This window comes from Atractosteus spatula, chromosome 5, assembly GCF_055471065.1.
Source record: "Atractosteus spatula isolate fAtrSpa1 chromosome 5, fAtrSpa1.hap1, whole genome shotgun sequence".
Classification (NCBI taxonomy): Eukaryota; Metazoa; Chordata; class Actinopteri; order Semionotiformes; family Lepisosteidae; genus Atractosteus; species Atractosteus spatula.
The window spans coordinates 55722275-55737708 of NC_142710.1; the positions used below are offsets into that span (position 1 = coordinate 55722275).

The following is a 15434-nucleotide window of genomic DNA, read 5'->3' on the forward strand; positions in this document are numbered from 1 at the left end:
TTACTGTAAGTGGGAAAAAATCAAGTGAAAAGCAATGATTTTAAAAATATGAGCGGCGAAACCTGCACCATGTACAGTATTTATCTTTTAATGCATGTTATTTGTCAGCCATAAACAATCACAGAACAATTTAAACATTTAAATAAATACACACGTTCATTCGATCAGCTGCAAGAGTAATTGAGTGCTTAGTATGGTAACTGGCTAAAAATAAGCCATATGCCAAGGATGAACTGAAAAATAAACACGACGACTTTAAATGACTCAATATTTTATAATGACAATGTTCCAAAAACAACGTATTTATTTAATATTTTTGCCATATGTGAAAGTGACACATTTTTCCTAACACAGTTTACATTGGCAACCATGGTTGCTATCGACAGCCAACGGTGTTAGCAACAGGCCTACAGATGCCGCTAAGCGACCATACATGGTGAAAAACGTCTCCTTCTTACCATTGCTCTACTTTATCCCGGTCATGCACTTTATCTATCCATGTCGGCACGGCTCTCATCGTGGCTCTGTTTTAGAAAGAGCTGCTCCACACTTTCCTTCCCCAGAGCAAACTAACAATGTAGAGAATGCACTTCTTTCCGCAATCACGCTGTTTACATCTCGGAGTCACACTGGGCATGCGCACACTGCATGCGGTCTGCGCATGTGCGACAAGAGGAGTGTACAGGGACAGTGTCAAGTATCACAGTTTTATTGCAGAGTTAGTGTAATTCCATCTTTTTAATTATAATACGTCGAGCGGTAGCATTTTAATGATGGAACACTGATCTAAATCAACATAACTGTGTGTTAGTTTTTAGGTTTACGGATTCAGTTTATGCATGAATTTGAGTTACCGCGTTTACGGATGGATGATCTTAATAGCAGAACTACTGTCAGGTAAGAAAGCAAAACAGCTAAGTGATCTAAAAGCTGTATTAGTCCAGTTATTTTAATAATATATACTGTCAGTTTGAATTGAATTGGTTGCTTATATTGTACCTATGCTTTTGGTATCTATGGCCATTATAATTTAACATAAGCAGAACACATTTTCAGTACATTTCCTGTATTCGTAAAAACGTTTTGTATATATTTTATTTTTGGTTGACATGCTATGAAATGCATGTGTATTAATTTTAAAGGCAGGTTTTGTGACTAAATAGCTCATTTTGATACTATATACCGTATGTTACAGGGATTTATAGTATTGCACGGGGTTATCCTAGTCTCATAGACAACTTTTTTGTAACTAGACATTTTGGAAACTTGTTTTGTTTCTAAACCTAGTGAAACTGCTACCACAGAAGCAATGGCGTGTGAAGAGCCCTCTTTGTCAGATGAGGACCAGCTAGAGAAAGCTGCACCAAAGCAGAGTCCCAGCCCCGACTCGTGTATGGAGACCTGCTGCTGTCTGGGAGTCCCGCCAGGCTGGGTTAAAATGGTGAAACAGAGGCGATCTGGAAAAACGGCGGGGAAAGTAGATGTATATATCATCAGGTACTGGGCTATAAATATAGTACACATGTCTACATAAACCCAAATACATCTTCCCCGTTTTAGATAAGCACAAGGGCATTTGAAAATGAACAATAACATCCTCTAAAAAAATGTTTTTCCAAAGGTTTATAAAGTAACTATATCTACATCAATGCTCAAACCTGTGTTAAAAAGAGGCACAACACATGTTCTATTTTCTTGTTGCTGTACATAGATGTTGTTACTCACGTTTATTGCAGTCTGCATGTCTGAGAGAATGGTCTCTATGCATTACCATATTGAAAGACAAGCTTTTAAAAATAAATTTGTACAGTTGTTGTTTTTGTTACTGTTAGTCAGATCTGAGAATATATATATATACTGTATGAGACATGTATTTTGTTTTGAAACAAAGGAATTAACACTTGGTTTACTCAGTCCACAGGGAGGGAAATTCAGATCAAGAGCTGCACTCCATGTCTACCTTCAGAATAACAAAGAACTCTGTCTCAAGGGTGCAGATTTTGATTTCTCTGTACCTGGGAGGGACAAACAGTTAACAAAACCTCAGAGGACAAAAAAGAAGAAAGCTCTCCAACTTTCAAAAACTGTCCTGGACAGCACAACTGACACTAAGATTACAGCCGAAGAGGAACACTTGTCACCCAGCAGTGTGTCAGAAGAGCTGTCTGGATGTGGCGCTGCCACTGATGGGGTCTTTTCTGCGCCTTGTGCTGAGAAATCCAAGTCTTCAGAATCTGATAGCACAAGTTGCAGAGCCAGGACTAAACGTTGGCTCACTCCTGCAGGACCACAGAGAGGACAGAAACAGAGGAAGGATCCCAGCAGTAGGGTTAGAAAAGCCGGTGCTGAAAGAGCAGTGGGCAAACGGGGAAATAAACTGACTCCGGGCAATGAAATGGAAGAAGGGCAAAGTCAACCCCACACTGGGGACCAAAAAGAGACTCAAGGGGGGCTTTTAAAAGACAAGTTTCTCAGACTGGCACAGGAAAGTGAAGTAAATGACGTAAATGCACTGACTGTGAGCGGTAAAACAGGAGAAAATCAAATTGCAAACCATACTGGAGACCAAAAAGAGACTGAAAAGGGACTGTTAAAGGATAAGCTTCTCAGACTGACCCAGATAAGTGAAGCAGATAAAGGCGCAGAGCTCACACTTTCCCCAGAAGGTGAAAATGAGTCCGGAGAAGTGGAGTGCGACCAGCCTGAGGCCTCTGCCCCAGGGAAAACTGCCACACAGCCTGTGTCTAGGAACACTGCAGAGGAACAGCAAACTGTTCTCAGACCTGAAACTGAGTCTGCACTGGAAGATGGTGACTCACTTCCTCCGGGGGACTCGGGGACATTTACATCAGTGAAACAACAGCAAAGCAGTAAGCATAAAGTTAAAATCTTTGAGTATAGCTCTTAATGTTCTTGGGAACATTGAGGGGTTTCTCAAAACCGAATAGGAATTGTGGCCCGATATGTTTTGCAATGAAAATAGACAGTATATTCAGTTACAAAAGGAGAAGGCTTAAGAAAACCTTAGATAGGAACATTGAAATATTGTCAAAGTCCATCAGTGAATCTGGTACTGTTTTGTTTACCTTCAGGTTGTGGCATAAAAATGCTGTCAGAGAAAAGAAAAACAAGCCAGTACTTCACTGGAAAATTAGCCAGAGAAGGTAAGGAAACATCATTTTCAACTTCAACCAGGAACAAAAAGGACAACTCTCCCAAATGAAACATGTTCACTTTATTTTTCTTAGCTCCAAGTCCACCCAGACGCAAGGCCTTTAAGAAATGGACTCCGCCTCGCTCTCCTTTTGCCTTGGTACAGGAGACTCTTTTTCATGATCCCTGGAAGCTTCTGATAGCCACCATTTTCCTCAATAGAACCAGCGGTAAGAGTTGTGGCTCCAAACAGAACACTTGTCCAATGGAACCATTCCCTTCCCAGAGAGCTAACCTAAAATACTAGGTTGGGATGTGGGGCGCGGTTCAGTTCTGTCTTTCTGTCAGTTGAAATTAAGGACACTTTCTTTTAGGCAAGATGGCAATCCCTGTGCTGTGGGAGTTCTTTGGGCGTTACCCGTCTCCTGAGGTGGCCCGTGTCAGCGACTGGAAAGAAATGGCTGAACTGCTGAAACCTCTGGGCCTCAATGAACTCAGAGCCAAAACAATTGTGAGGTTTTCAGGTGAGTGATACACTGTTTTAAACCAAAAAATAAGCAATTTTTTTTCTCACTATACTGTAGCTATGTTTAGCAATTTGTGTGTCACAGTGATTTCTTCAACAAGTCCTAGGTGTGAGTTGTATGCGTGTGTGTGTTTGTGCCTGCCTGCCCTGTGATGGGGTGGCGTCCCGTCCAGGGTGTACCCTGCCTTGTGCCCGTTGCTTGCCAGGGTAAGCTCTTTCTCTGCTGCTACCTTGAACTGGAAGAAGCGGTTAGAAAACAGATGTATGGATGGATTTCTTCACCATAGTCCTGAACTACGTAGAACTGAATGTTCATAATATTCTGATTATGTTGAGGATTATTTTTCCATGTTTTTCTTTTCATCAGTGTAATCATACGAGTTGTAGAAGTAAGTATGTTGTATTTGGATGTAGTGCACTGAGCTCACTTTGTGATAAGATAAAAGCACTTTATTGGCCATATACAATTTCTTGTATTAGGAATTTGTCTTTTCGCATACCCCAACTTCCTTAGCCACAGACACACCGCACCACCCCTGTCATAATTGGGTGATAGGGAGTTTCTGCTTATTATCCACAGACTATGGGTAACAACCACTGTGTGTTGTGGTTAACAAAGGATGTAATAATGACGCTTATCTAATTTCACCCTGCCCATCACAATCAGTCATAGTCAAAATGATTTTATAATCAACCCTCCATCTACTGTACATTGTGTATTAGAAAACCAATGTGAAATTTTCAGTTTTCAGCAGAGACACAAGGAAAAAAGAGCACAGTATAAGTCTCTGATGATACTTGAAAGAGTTCTCTCCAGTTTTGTGTGTGACCTCATTTTGATCGTTTCATTTTGATTTTGACCGACTGGGGTTTTGCACCTGCTTAGATAGCAGACTCTTGTACGAGAACAAACCTTTGCTCTCGTAAAGCCTTTGAACTCTGTACAGGTGCAAAAGGCTTACATTTCAGTTTCGTGCCATTGCAGATGAATACTTAACGAAACACTGGAAGTACCCCATCGAGCTCCACGGTATAGGAAAGTATGGCAACGACTCCTACAGGATATTCTGTGTCAACGAATGGAAACAGGTGAGTTGGGGGCAGGTGGACTCACTGATTAAGAACTCTATCCAGTGTAATCACAAAAATGGATGACAGAGTTATCCAGACATGATACGGGCCCTGTTTTTTTATGGACACGTAAGCAGGATTGGAAAAATGTGACGGTAACTGTCGATTTTTTTATCCATGTATATCTTCTTAGGTTGATCCCCAAGATCACAAGCTGAACTTGTATCATGCATGGCTCCGGGAAAACCACGAGCACCTGGGTATCTGATTCCGAGACGAAGCGTGGAATCTCGGAAAGCTTGATTCAGAGAGAATAATGTTGAATTATTGCTGTTGCATTTTACCACTCTGTCATTCAAAAAATGTACTGGACTGCAACCATGTGATAAAACACGGGTCTTCATGTTTTTAGTTATGTCAGCTTTTGACTGGTTTTACTGTATATTGTCAGGTTGTATGCGTGTGCTTTTTTGTGTGTTTATGCTAGAAACTGTTAAGATACATATCATTGCTTAAAAATTGAAGTTTGTATCTGCTTACATATAATCTGTAATTAAAATATTCTTTAACACAAAACATAGTTTTAGAGATCATAATAAAAAAGCTTGTGTTTGTACCTTTCTGTTTTTTTTTGGTGTTGTTTTTTCTAAAACTTCTTAATCGCTCTCTGAAGTAGCAGCTCTGTATTCTCCCACTTGATTATTTAAATGAAGTCGGTTCTTCAAATGTCCTGTAGTTGTACACTAGAAAAAAAGATAATAGTATTCTAAGTTTCCTTAATTCACATCTCCAATATACAGTATCACCTTTTATACTAATTTATTTGTACTAAATTATTGTACACATTAATCTATTAATAAATTCAGTCTTGGACTGATTTGTAATTGATTTCATTGTGGCAACTTAGGATATTTAATGATAAATAATAACATTTTCAGTTATATTTTAACACATGTAAGCTACATAGCTGCATTTGAAAAAAGGTCAGCACACATATTCTAATTTAATAAATGCAAGAGTAATTGTCAAGTACTATTGGGTCATGATTTAGTGCTGAATTAGTTACCTACTCACCTAACCAAAGACATATTTGGGAAGTATGTAACAGAGATTAACTGTTGACTTTAGTAAAGCTGGTGTATATGAAAATGTTTTCAACATAATATTATAGTCATTTACTTGAAAAAGGACGCTATTATTTCTGCACTGCTTGTACGTTCCGAAACACCCACGGCTAATCGTTATCTGGTTGCATAGTTTTAGAAAAAGCTAAAACTCACTGGATTTATGTTTGAATTTCCACATAACAAGTAAAAACCGATATACTCGTATAACGGATGGTCATGCGTTACATGTACAGCCTACAGTTCCCAGAAAACCCCGCTGCGCCAACGCACACAATAGTTGACAAATTGGAAAAGCGAACGGCGACGGTCTCGCAATCGCGCAGACTCCGAAGGAACGTAATTATTTTAAACCCTGAACGTCCAAGTTTTTCCGGTTTTGAACTTCGATTTTGTTTGAATAGGTGGTTTAATTGGAAGCAATTTGTTTTGAGCGAATGCAAATCCCAACAGATCATTCACAAAACTCCGAAATTATTTAGTTTTTGTGCTATTCGCACATCCATCGTATATACGGACGTTTTGCTGTTTTTTTTAGAAATTGAATAACTCGGCGGAGATAACACAATGTCGGCCGCTAATGTAAGTGAATTATTTCATTTACCTAGACTTGTGCGTTTAAGGCACGGACATTTAAGACACTGTGAATAGAAACTGAAAATCGAATAATGATTGGATTAAGTTATGATACTGATGCTCATATTTCCTTGCGTCGAAAACCATAATGTTAACCTTTGAAAAAAACCCGATGAAAATGCTTTTCATCGTTTACAAGTAAAACGGTTACATGTATGGCACTTATTTAATTTTCTTCTGCAAAATGCGCTGTTTGTAAACTTTCCCATTCAGTTATCAGAGCTGTACCAGGCAGTAATGGAAGAGAGTTGTTACAGTGTGTTACAGAACGTAAGGGAATTCACTAAACAAACTATAAAGCACATCTTAAAACCACAAGGTACAGTATATGTTTAATAATAATTACACCTAAATAGTGAGGTATGGTCTTTGGAGAATGAAGGAGGTATATAGGGACGGGGTTAGAGACTTTTTTTCATACATGTTTTAATAGGTATGCAGTAAGTCTATCAAGGTGTGAGGTTCAATCTTAGAGGAGATTGGCTAAAAAATGTTTTTTTTTATTCTGTTTGGGCACTCAGATAGCTCTGTTCACATGCTCTTAACATACTGTATTACGGACACACATTACACTTACAAATTCCGTGCTATAGAAATGACCTAATAAGCAGACTGCCTCTTGTTAGCGAAGGTGAATGTGGGCTTAAATGTTGGGATTAATTTCAGCAGCCTTCCCAAGGACAGAGGAAGGACCAGCATGTGAAAGTGACAAGCCATAGAAACGCTGGATTCCTCGAACGCTTGAGCCAGACAACTGGAGGAATGCTGATCGGCATTGGGCTGTTTGCCCTGTCTTTTTATGTACTCTTCACTAACGAGGTACCAGAAATCAAACCAATCGTTAGCAGCATGAGCTGCTGGGGCAACCACATTTAAAGGAACAGACCCTTTGACACTTGCGTTTCATGTAGTAGAAATGCTATTGTCTTTTCATTTTAAGATGGCTTAACAGACACATTTATAATGTACAAGATCTAGTCCATTCTTCTACACCCTGCCCTAGCTAACACGGCCCTTTAAAGGTTTTCATTGGTGATGACTGAGAAGATTAATTCCATGCTGTATTTCAGGCACAGTCTAATATATTTGAAATAACAAAAGCCTTTTGAGTCTGTCAGCTGGGATGCTCCCTGCATTCTAACTTACAGTAATTTAACCGGTTTTAAATGCTTTGCGAAAAATAAAAAGTGCCGCTAACTTTACATTGAAGGTGCCCAGTAAGAGTATATTGTCTCTCTGCTCAGGGAAGGGCTCTGAAGACGGCAGCGTCCCTAGATGAGGGCCTGTCTCTGGTGGTGCCTCTGGACAATATTCATAGTGTTGACCCTCAGAACAATGGGAAGCTGGTGCACCTGTCTGGGCCCCTGCGGACACCTCAGGTACTGTAGGCAGCATAGCTGTCAGGACCCTCCTGCTAAGAGGAAAACTTTGAATTAAAAAAAACACTGTTTTTAATCATTAATGATAATTATAATAATTGCTTGCACTTATATAGCACTTTTCTGGACACTCCACTCAAAGCGTTTTACATGTAATGGGGACTCTCCTCCACCACAACCAATGTGCAGCCCCACCTGGATGATGCGACAGCAGCCATAGTGCTCCAGTTCACTCACCACACACCAGCTATCAGTGGGGAGGAGAGCAGAGAGTAATGAAGCCAATTCATAGATGGGGATTATTAGGATGACATAATTGGTCCAGGAGGGGTCCAACACTGGGGTTACACCCCTACTTTTTTCGAGAAATGCCCTGGGATTTTTAATGACAAGAGAAAGTCAGGACCTTGGTTTTACGTCTCATCCGAAGGACAGTGCCTTTTTACAGTATAGTGTCCCCGTCACTATACTGGGGCATTAGGACCCACAGAGACCACAGGGTGAGCGCCCCCTGCTGGACCCACTAACACCTCTAGCAGCAGGAACCTTAGTTTTCCCCAGGAGGTCTCCCATCCAGGTACTGACCAGGCTCACACCTACTTAGCTTCAGTAGGCTGCCAGTTGTGAGTTGCAGGGTGATACGGCAGCAAGAAGGTCAAGTTTTATTGGGCTACATGTAAGAGAAAGAGTGGTCAGATTTAAAAATACAGTGTATCTGGGTAAGTGTGGCACAAAGGTAGACTTTTGACCAAAATAAGCACCGACTGAGACTATTGCGCATTGTACCTTTGTGAGTACCGTACTCAGACTCCACCTAGGACCCACATTCATGGACTGTACCTGTGTGTTGCCTGTCTAAGTGCTGTTAAGTCCTGAGAATGGAACGTGTGACTTGTTGCAGCCTTTGAACGACCCTAACTACAGAATCAGCGTCCATGCAGCCAAGCTGAAGCGGGAGGTTGAAATGTACCAGTGGGTGGAGTACCAAGAGAGCCGGTGAGAGGCTGAAGGCACAACTCCAGCACCACACTGTTGTCAGGACACTGTGTCAACAGCACAGCCTCTCATAGTGCAAGACAGGAGAACAGTACCGCATGATCACTTTGCCAACATATCATAATACACCCACCCACAGCTTAATGTCCTTATACAGTGCGAATATCAGTGCTTTCTTTTTATGAATTAAATGTTTGTAAAAGATCTGAGTATAATTTGGCCAGTTTCATCAGAATATTTTTCCTTCACTCCCTGTGTCTGTGTGGTGCCTCCAGGTGCTTCATTTTTCTCCCTGCTCATAAAGAAATAACAGGCTAGGTTAACAGATCTCTCTATCTTTGTTACACATCTTTGGTTGGGTGTGTCCTGCAGTGAGCTGGCATGCTGTCCAGGGTGTAGTCCCAGTTTGCACCCTGGGCTTCTGGGATTGGTGTCTCGTCACTGTGACTCCTACCTGGAATAATCAACCTTCTGTAAAGGGATTTTCCCCTCCACAACCCTGTCCATTCAAGGCTAACCTCCAAAGTTTCAGGGATATACCTTAGCAAACCTTAAAAATGCACATGAAATCAGAATTTTCTGTACACTCACAAATACATGATCAAATTCAAAAATGTTCTCAAGTAAGTGACCCATTTTTAATAATGTTCTGCAAAACAAATTTCATAGTCTCCAAATACCACGGCTCAATGTACCACATGCTGTATTTCAGTGTCTGATAGAGGTACAGATATGTGAAACTGAAAATAGTGTGTTTCTCACTGTCTTGCAGAATTGGTGATTTGAAGTTGTTTGCTTAGTTATTCACATGTCGAGTTCTAAATGTTTGAATGGGCATTTTCTTTTTTATTGTTGATCAGTTTCTTCTTTTAAACAAGCATCTTTAACGAGTCAAGCCTGTAACAGTTTAAAACAATCATATACTGTACTGTATAGTTGATTAGTAGTACTGTTTAAAGAAAGCTGAAATAATTACACTTCACAAATGCTGCATTAGCCGGTAATCTGTTTCATCCTTTACCCCCAAGGGACTATGAGGAAAGTGGCGAACGGAAGACTGAAACAACATATACGTATAGTGAGTACTGTCAGTGCGAACCACTGTTTTTCAGTTAGATGGGGCTTTAGATCTAACTGATCTTACACAGTGTGTTAGATCTTTACACACTGCAGGTAGGTTTGTAAGCTTTCCACAACTTTACAAGTAAAGTGAATTCAAGTAGGCACAGTAATAACACTTCTTTTCACTCTCGCCTGGCCGAGACTGAACTGTAATGACATGCTGATTTTTAAAAAAGGATAAATGGTAGAGCAACATACTGGTTACCAATTTATTCCATAGCTGCCTTAATACATCATTTTTTATGTCACAACTTATCACACTAAATCACATAATTAGATTTAATTGTTATTTGGCCATATTTGCTCCTCTATCATTTCAGCCTGCAGACTGAAAGTCTTTCTAGCTGCAGTCATAATAGCGTGATTTCTGAGAAATTCCCTAGGCGCATAGACCTGCCCACTTGTAGAGTCACTTTGACATGCTGAAGTGTTTGACATAGTGCTGCCTGGAGGTGTAGCATGTCCCATATTGACATCACCGCTAGCCAGAAAGACCCTGGCTGACTAACTTCACTTCTGCCCCACTACGGGAGTCTGCCAACTGTGTGCCACCTCCACTTGGGACGTCTTAGTCACAGTCAGCTAGTAACTAGACCCAGGCTTAACTAGCTAGTCTGGGCACTAGGGCTCAATCTTTCTTCTGAGAGTTCCTTTGCTGCCCCACCGCTGCCCTCTGGTCAGATGAAGAAAGCAATTAAAAGCTGTCAAAGCTGGCAAAAGCACTTTAAAAGTTGACTGTTTCACCGTTTCAAAGGTAAATAAGCTTAAGCATGTTGTTGACAAAGCAAAAACTCAATTGTTACTTATCTATATGCATGTACAAATACTGTACTTTACTTGATCAACCTGATTGGATTGGAGCACTGCTACTATAAAACAGAATTTTAAGCTGCTGCGACGTTTTCCATGAAAAATGTATTGGCAATGTTTCAATCCTCGAAGTGCTTACAGAGTATGGTGCAGTCTGGTTAAGGTTCTCAAACTAGAAATTGCTTCACTGTGTTTGACTTGTGTCTCTTTCACTTTGTAGATACGGAGTGGAAGTCTGAGGTGATCAACAGCAGGAATTTTGATAAAGAGATAGGTCATATCAACCCCAGGTAACACATGAAGATTATGCTCAACTTATGTTGGTGTGTTTGCCAGAATGGTATCTTGCAGTTTCTTCTGATCTCCTTCCTCTTAATACATGAGCCACATTTCTAAAATTATATAGAAGTGGGTTTGTAGGCCAACTGACGTATTTATTGATGTAGAGGTAATGTCAACAGAAATGTCAAAAACACCGAGTCACTTTGCCTATGCCTCCAATAAGGTGAACCTGAACAGCATTAATTGTCAAACATTGCTACTCCAATAACCAGAAACTGAATCGTCTTTACATCTTGAGTTATGAGCTTTATTATTTCAAATAATGTGAAAACAGAAAGGAAAGCTACTCAAAACTATAAACAGTTTTGGATAATGAGGCATAATCTGAATTAGATCATGTGGAAAATACTTGAAAATAACAAGGTGCTGGCTGTACTTCAGATGTGTGGTAACTGATTTTGGTTCCTAGCCTCTGAATGCTCAGGCTACAGTGCGTGAAGGCTGTCTTGGTTTTGCCCAGCCTGTGCTGACTGTGTTGTCTTCTGCTTAGTGCCATGGCTGTGGAGTCTGTCACCGTTGTGGCCCCAGATGTCTCTGTGGGGAGCTTTGTCCTTTCCAAAAGTAAGACTTTGGGCTTTGGGCAACTGCAAATGAGCCTCTTGGATACAAACTGTACAGTCATTAATTGAAATCTATTCTTAGAGCTGGTGGAAACTGAAATACCCCTTTAATTCATTGAAAATTGAATAACACTTGGCCTTAATATGTAAAGCATAAGGTATTACCTGGCAAAACCCTAAGTAAAAAAAGCTATAGTCATTTTATTTATTTTTTTAAATATACAACATTTTCCATGTCATTTTCTAGCTACTGTTTACAACAAGTTGGAGTGCAGTTAAAATACAATCAACATCTCCGTTTTGGAAGCACACAGATGCCCGGCAGGCAGTGAAACTGAATAAAGCCTAAATAATTAATCCCAGAGCTGCCAAGTTTGTTTTAATATGCGTAATGTTAGATTTCCTGAGGGTAAGTAATGTGTATTTAAAGCATTATTAAAGTGTTTAGAGAAGTATCTGCTGCATAGCCACAACACAGAACATTGAGGCAAGGTCTTCATGTTAAAAAATAAACATTTCGTTTTCTGTCTCTGACCAAATGACATGGTTTTGATTGTGATGCAGGTTTGGTGGACAAGATTGATAACTTCAAGAAGCTGAGCCTGGCTGGGCTCCCACCCCCCGATTTCTTTATGACCACAGATGGCGATTACTTCTACCACACGCAGAACCCCCGCAGACCTGAGGCCAGTGCTCGTAACAGTGGAACGCTCCGCCGGTCGTAAATAAGACTTCATGGAAAGTCGTGCACGTTTCAGGAAAAAAAAAGTTTGAAAGCACAGTTGGAATGTAAAAGCATGCTAGCTGGCCAAAATCTTAGGAAGGAATCCTTAAGTGGAAGGCCTCAATAGTGAGACACAGAGGCCCAACACTATCCCCAACCCAAACATTCCCCAAGCCTCAGATAGAAGATAGCTGGAAGAACCAGAGCAATGCACAGTTTTATCCCCACTCACCATCAGTCTCCTCACAACCTTCTTTGATGGCGACCCAATGAGAAGAATTTTAAGGGACTGGACTGTGTATATTTTAAAACCCTCAACAAACAAGTGCCTTGTCCTATGTTCAGCCATTCCATCTGCTCACAGAGGACCAGACTGACATTTGGTAGCGTCTCTTAGTGTTTCAGACCAGGACCAAAGCTTCTTGGTGAAAAAAACTGACAGTGTTTGAACTTTAATCATTTTAAGGCATGTTTTAGCAAAACCTTCACTGAGTCATAATGTATGTCAATAGCAAGTCAAATATATGAACTGCAAGACAAAGTGGTACTGATTGCATTCTGTTTGTATACTAGGTCGGTGATGTGAGAGTGTCCTTCTACTACGCTGGACTGAGTGGAGAGGGGACATACCCAGGACCTACTCAGGTGGTGGGTGATCACTTTAAATACATTAGTTGATTTTCAGCCATTTTTTATTCCATTATTGGTTTAGCAGACACCCTTATTCAGCTTGAGTTACAAAATAAGTTTGATCAACTGATCAATCTGCTCTCACCCTTCTGAACTATTGCAGGTTTAAATTCTCTCTTTTTCGCTTGTTGCAATGTGAATTCTTGACAGAAGCATTTAATACTCTCAATGCTAAATAACCAGCTTCTATTAAACGGCCATGAATATTAAGAATTACAAAGCATAGTAAAATTAACCTGGATGATTGATGATGGAAATGTTTCGCCCTTTTTATGTAGGATGGTAAATAACTTATTATGGTCACAAGTGCACTGTCAAATTGAACGAGACATAGGAGTATGCTTGTTCTTTATATCATTACTTCTGCAGTGATTAGAAATGTTTATTGCTGTCTCTTCCTGCTCAGGTCAGTATTGTGGCTCGTCAAAAGGACAACTGGCTGGTTTTCTACCGGACAAAGTCTGGGGATGTTCTTGAGATCCTATACCTTGAGGAGCTTTCTGCACAGGTTTGCTAGCTCTGTGATACCATTCAATCCGATCACCAAACTAAGAGCATGAGCCCTCAATATCATGAACTATGTGAAGTGAAGAACATTTTTTTATTATTTTTGAATGATTTTACAGCCTTCAGCAACAATAGCATATCATCATGTCACACAGAGTGAAGGGCTTATTGCAAAGTATGTATGGAATTACACTGTATGCAGTTTTGGCTTAATAAAATTGCTCATCACTTTTTGTAATGATTATTCAGTTTGTATTCCTAGATGCCTAGCAAAGACTCTCCTAGCTTTTTAAGGTTTACATAATTTTCAATCAAAGCAACAAGATAAAAACACTTGTCTCCATATCCATGACATACAGAGCTTCCATTAAAAGTGACTCACTTGATGTTTGCAGGAGGTGTTTGAGAAGGAACAGGAAAGCAACAGACTGAAGACCTGGGCTCTGCGTGTAGCGGGCTGGCTGCTGATGTTCTTGGGGATCAGTCTGACAATCCAAATCTTCCACACCCTGGGTGAGTAGGGCAGTGCACAGACCCCTGATGACAGCTAACAGGTTTATCTGAATCATTGTGACAGCTATTCTAGTTGTCACCCAGATGGTTTCACCAGTTTTATAGCTGTACTGTATAAGTAGTGCAGGGAAGAAGAAAGACACTTGGATTTCTTACACTTGTCTCTTTTCACAGTGGACTGGCTGCCCCTAGTTCGTGAACTGGTGAGCCTGGGCCTGAAGCTCTTTGCCTTTTCAGTGGCTACCTCACTGTCTCTGCTGACCATTGCTGCTGGGTGGCTCTTTTACCGCCCCCTAATTGCCACTCTGTTGGCAGCTCTGGCCATTGTGCCAGTTATCCTTGCCCGCACCAGAGTGCCACCCAAGAAGATCCAGTGACAGGAGAGGAGTATGAGAGACCCAAGAACCAGGGATGAGTATAGGTCATATTTTTGACCATGGATAAATTGCCAATTTTGTATGTATTAAATGGACATATATTAAGTGGAAATTTGGGTTCAGAAAGTGTTAATGTTCTCTATCCTTGCCAAAGAATGTACGACTAGTGCCTTTACGAACAGTCCTTCAAGGGGAGTTAATGCTTATGGCTTATGAGGTATGGATCTGATGCATGCAGGTGGGGTAAGAAGCTTTTCTGTAGTTCTAAGGAAGCTCTTCTGCCACAAATGTTTTTATTTTTATATTCTTTTAAAGTACACTGTGAAGTGCAAGAGTAAAGTTTCACATGATAAATGAAAAGAACTTAAGTAATATGTGTTTAATGTCTGGGTGTCTTTCACTTAATAAGGGTTCATGTTTCTCTTTACCGGCTGTAAGGGAGTAATAGAACATTAAAAATGTATGCCATGTTTTGAGATGAAACTTTTTATCACTTACAATGCTTTTTTTTTAAATTGCGAAGTGAAATACATTTTTAGTTTGTATTCAGTTGTTTAAAAACATAGGTTATAGCTGACTTACATTTTTAAAAGGATAGATGAGTTAGGACTAGAGTTAAAAGCAGTAAAAATATGGCATTTCTATACCTTAAGTGCCTTAAATTGAATCTCCATTATGTTGGTACAGGACATTAGACTCAGGTGTACCTACTGTAATTACTTGATCTGTAAAGATCTGAGATTATTTGATGTCTTTCAAACTGAATCTGTTAGATAAAGAACAGCATATGTCTTTTTTGTTTGGTTCCAACTATTCCACTGATAGCTGGTGTGATGTGAGCATACTGGTGCAATTTGGCTGGCGTCACATTATCTAGGTGGGGGCTACAGAATAGTGGTGGAGG

The 15434-nt window shown here is 40.2% G+C and overlaps 3 protein-coding genes across 6 annotated transcripts in view; 2 read left to right on the forward strand and 1 right to left on the reverse strand.

Moving 5' to 3' along the window:
• ift122 (intraflagellar transport 122 homolog (Chlamydomonas)) overlaps positions 1-666 on the reverse strand; it is a 26424-nt gene extending 25758 nt beyond the window's left edge. The window contains exon 1 of the mRNA XM_088916577.1: positions 459-666. Coding sequence (XP_088772703.1) covers positions 459-517 — 59 coding nt within the window. The 5' untranslated portion in view covers positions 518-666. The remainder of the gene's footprint in view (positions 1-458) is intronic.
• mbd4 (methyl-CpG binding domain protein 4) lies at positions 661-5366 on the forward strand. 2 transcript variants are annotated; one of them, XM_088916578.1, is made up of 8 exons: positions 661-897; positions 1288-1497; positions 1915-2870; positions 3093-3164; positions 3249-3383; positions 3528-3677; positions 4665-4768; positions 4944-5366. In XM_088916578.1, the coding sequence occupies exons 1-8, from the start codon at positions 836-838 to the stop codon at positions 5016-5018; spliced, it is 1764 nt and encodes a 587-aa protein (XP_088772704.1). In that variant the 5' UTR covers positions 661-835; the 3' UTR covers positions 5019-5366. The 2 variants fall into 2 exon arrangements, 1 of the variants encoding a protein (XP_088772704.1); XR_016091070.1 differs by lacking the exon at positions 4944-5366 and having other exon boundaries at positions 664-897; positions 3533-3677.
• Positions 5367-6194: 828 nt separating this feature from the next.
• On the forward strand, positions 6195-14890 carry tmem43 (transmembrane protein 43). Of its 3 annotated transcripts, none has more exons than XM_088916526.1 (12): positions 6195-6456; positions 7177-7329; positions 7755-7889; positions 8791-8885; positions 9914-9963; positions 11038-11107; positions 11650-11720; positions 12284-12405; positions 13017-13091; positions 13540-13641; positions 14036-14153; positions 14328-14890. In XM_088916526.1, the coding sequence occupies exons 1-12, from the start codon at positions 6442-6444 to the stop codon at positions 14528-14530; spliced, it is 1209 nt and encodes a 402-aa protein (XP_088772652.1). In that variant the 5' UTR covers positions 6195-6441; the 3' UTR covers positions 14531-14890. The 3 variants fall into 3 exon arrangements, with proteins under 3 accessions (XP_088772652.1, XP_088772653.1, XP_088772655.1); XM_088916527.1 differs by having other exon boundaries at positions 6199-6456; positions 7180-7329; XM_088916529.1 differs by lacking the exon at positions 7755-7889 and having other exon boundaries at positions 6307-6456.
• The last annotated feature ends 544 nt before the right edge of the window (positions 14891-15434 follow it).